Raw genomic sequence first — 399 nt, 5'->3', positions numbered from 1 at the left:
GGACCGTGAGGGGCGGGGCCTGGGCGAGTTGTGAGCCCGGGGTTCGTCGCCGTCGTTGTTGCTGTTGCCCATTATTGGCTTTGAGTCCACGGTTCTAGAAGGCTCTAGAAGGCTTCCGAAGGCCCCAATCTGCGAGTTCTCTTTTTAGCCTCACCAGCCTCCTTTGCAAGCAATTGTGGTGTATCCCGGAGAGATTAAGCAATCTCCCAAAGGGCACAAAGTCAGCAAATGGTGGAAATGAGACTTTAACTCATGCGGCTAATCCCTATAAAAAGATAATTTTCAGACCGGGCGCGGTGGCTCCGGTCTGTGATCCCAGCACTTTGGGAGGGCAAGGCAGGAGGATCATCTGAAGTCAGGAGTTCGAGACCAGCCTGGCCAAAATGGTGAAACCCCATC

At 53.9% G+C, this 399-nt stretch overlaps 1 protein-coding gene across 1 annotated transcript in view; it reads right to left on the bottom strand.

Annotated features, from left to right (window-relative positions):
* The window catches only part of ENGASE (endo-beta-N-acetylglucosaminidase), an 11,827-nt gene extending 11,755 nt beyond the window's left edge, over positions 1 to 72 (bottom strand). Inside the window, exon 1 of the mRNA XM_011933148.1 lies at positions 5 to 72. Coding sequence (XP_011788538.1) covers positions 5 to 72 — 68 coding nt within the window. The remainder of the gene's footprint in view (positions 1 to 4) is intronic.
* Positions 73 to 399: the final 327 nt, after the last annotated feature.

Source organism: Colobus angolensis, unplaced genomic scaffold (assembly GCF_000951035.1).
Source record: "Colobus angolensis palliatus isolate OR3802 unplaced genomic scaffold, Cang.pa_1.0 Scaffold1, whole genome shotgun sequence".
NCBI lineage: Eukaryota > Metazoa > Chordata > Mammalia > Primates > Cercopithecidae > Colobus > Colobus angolensis.
This window is presented reverse-complemented; position numbering and strand designations above follow the sequence as displayed.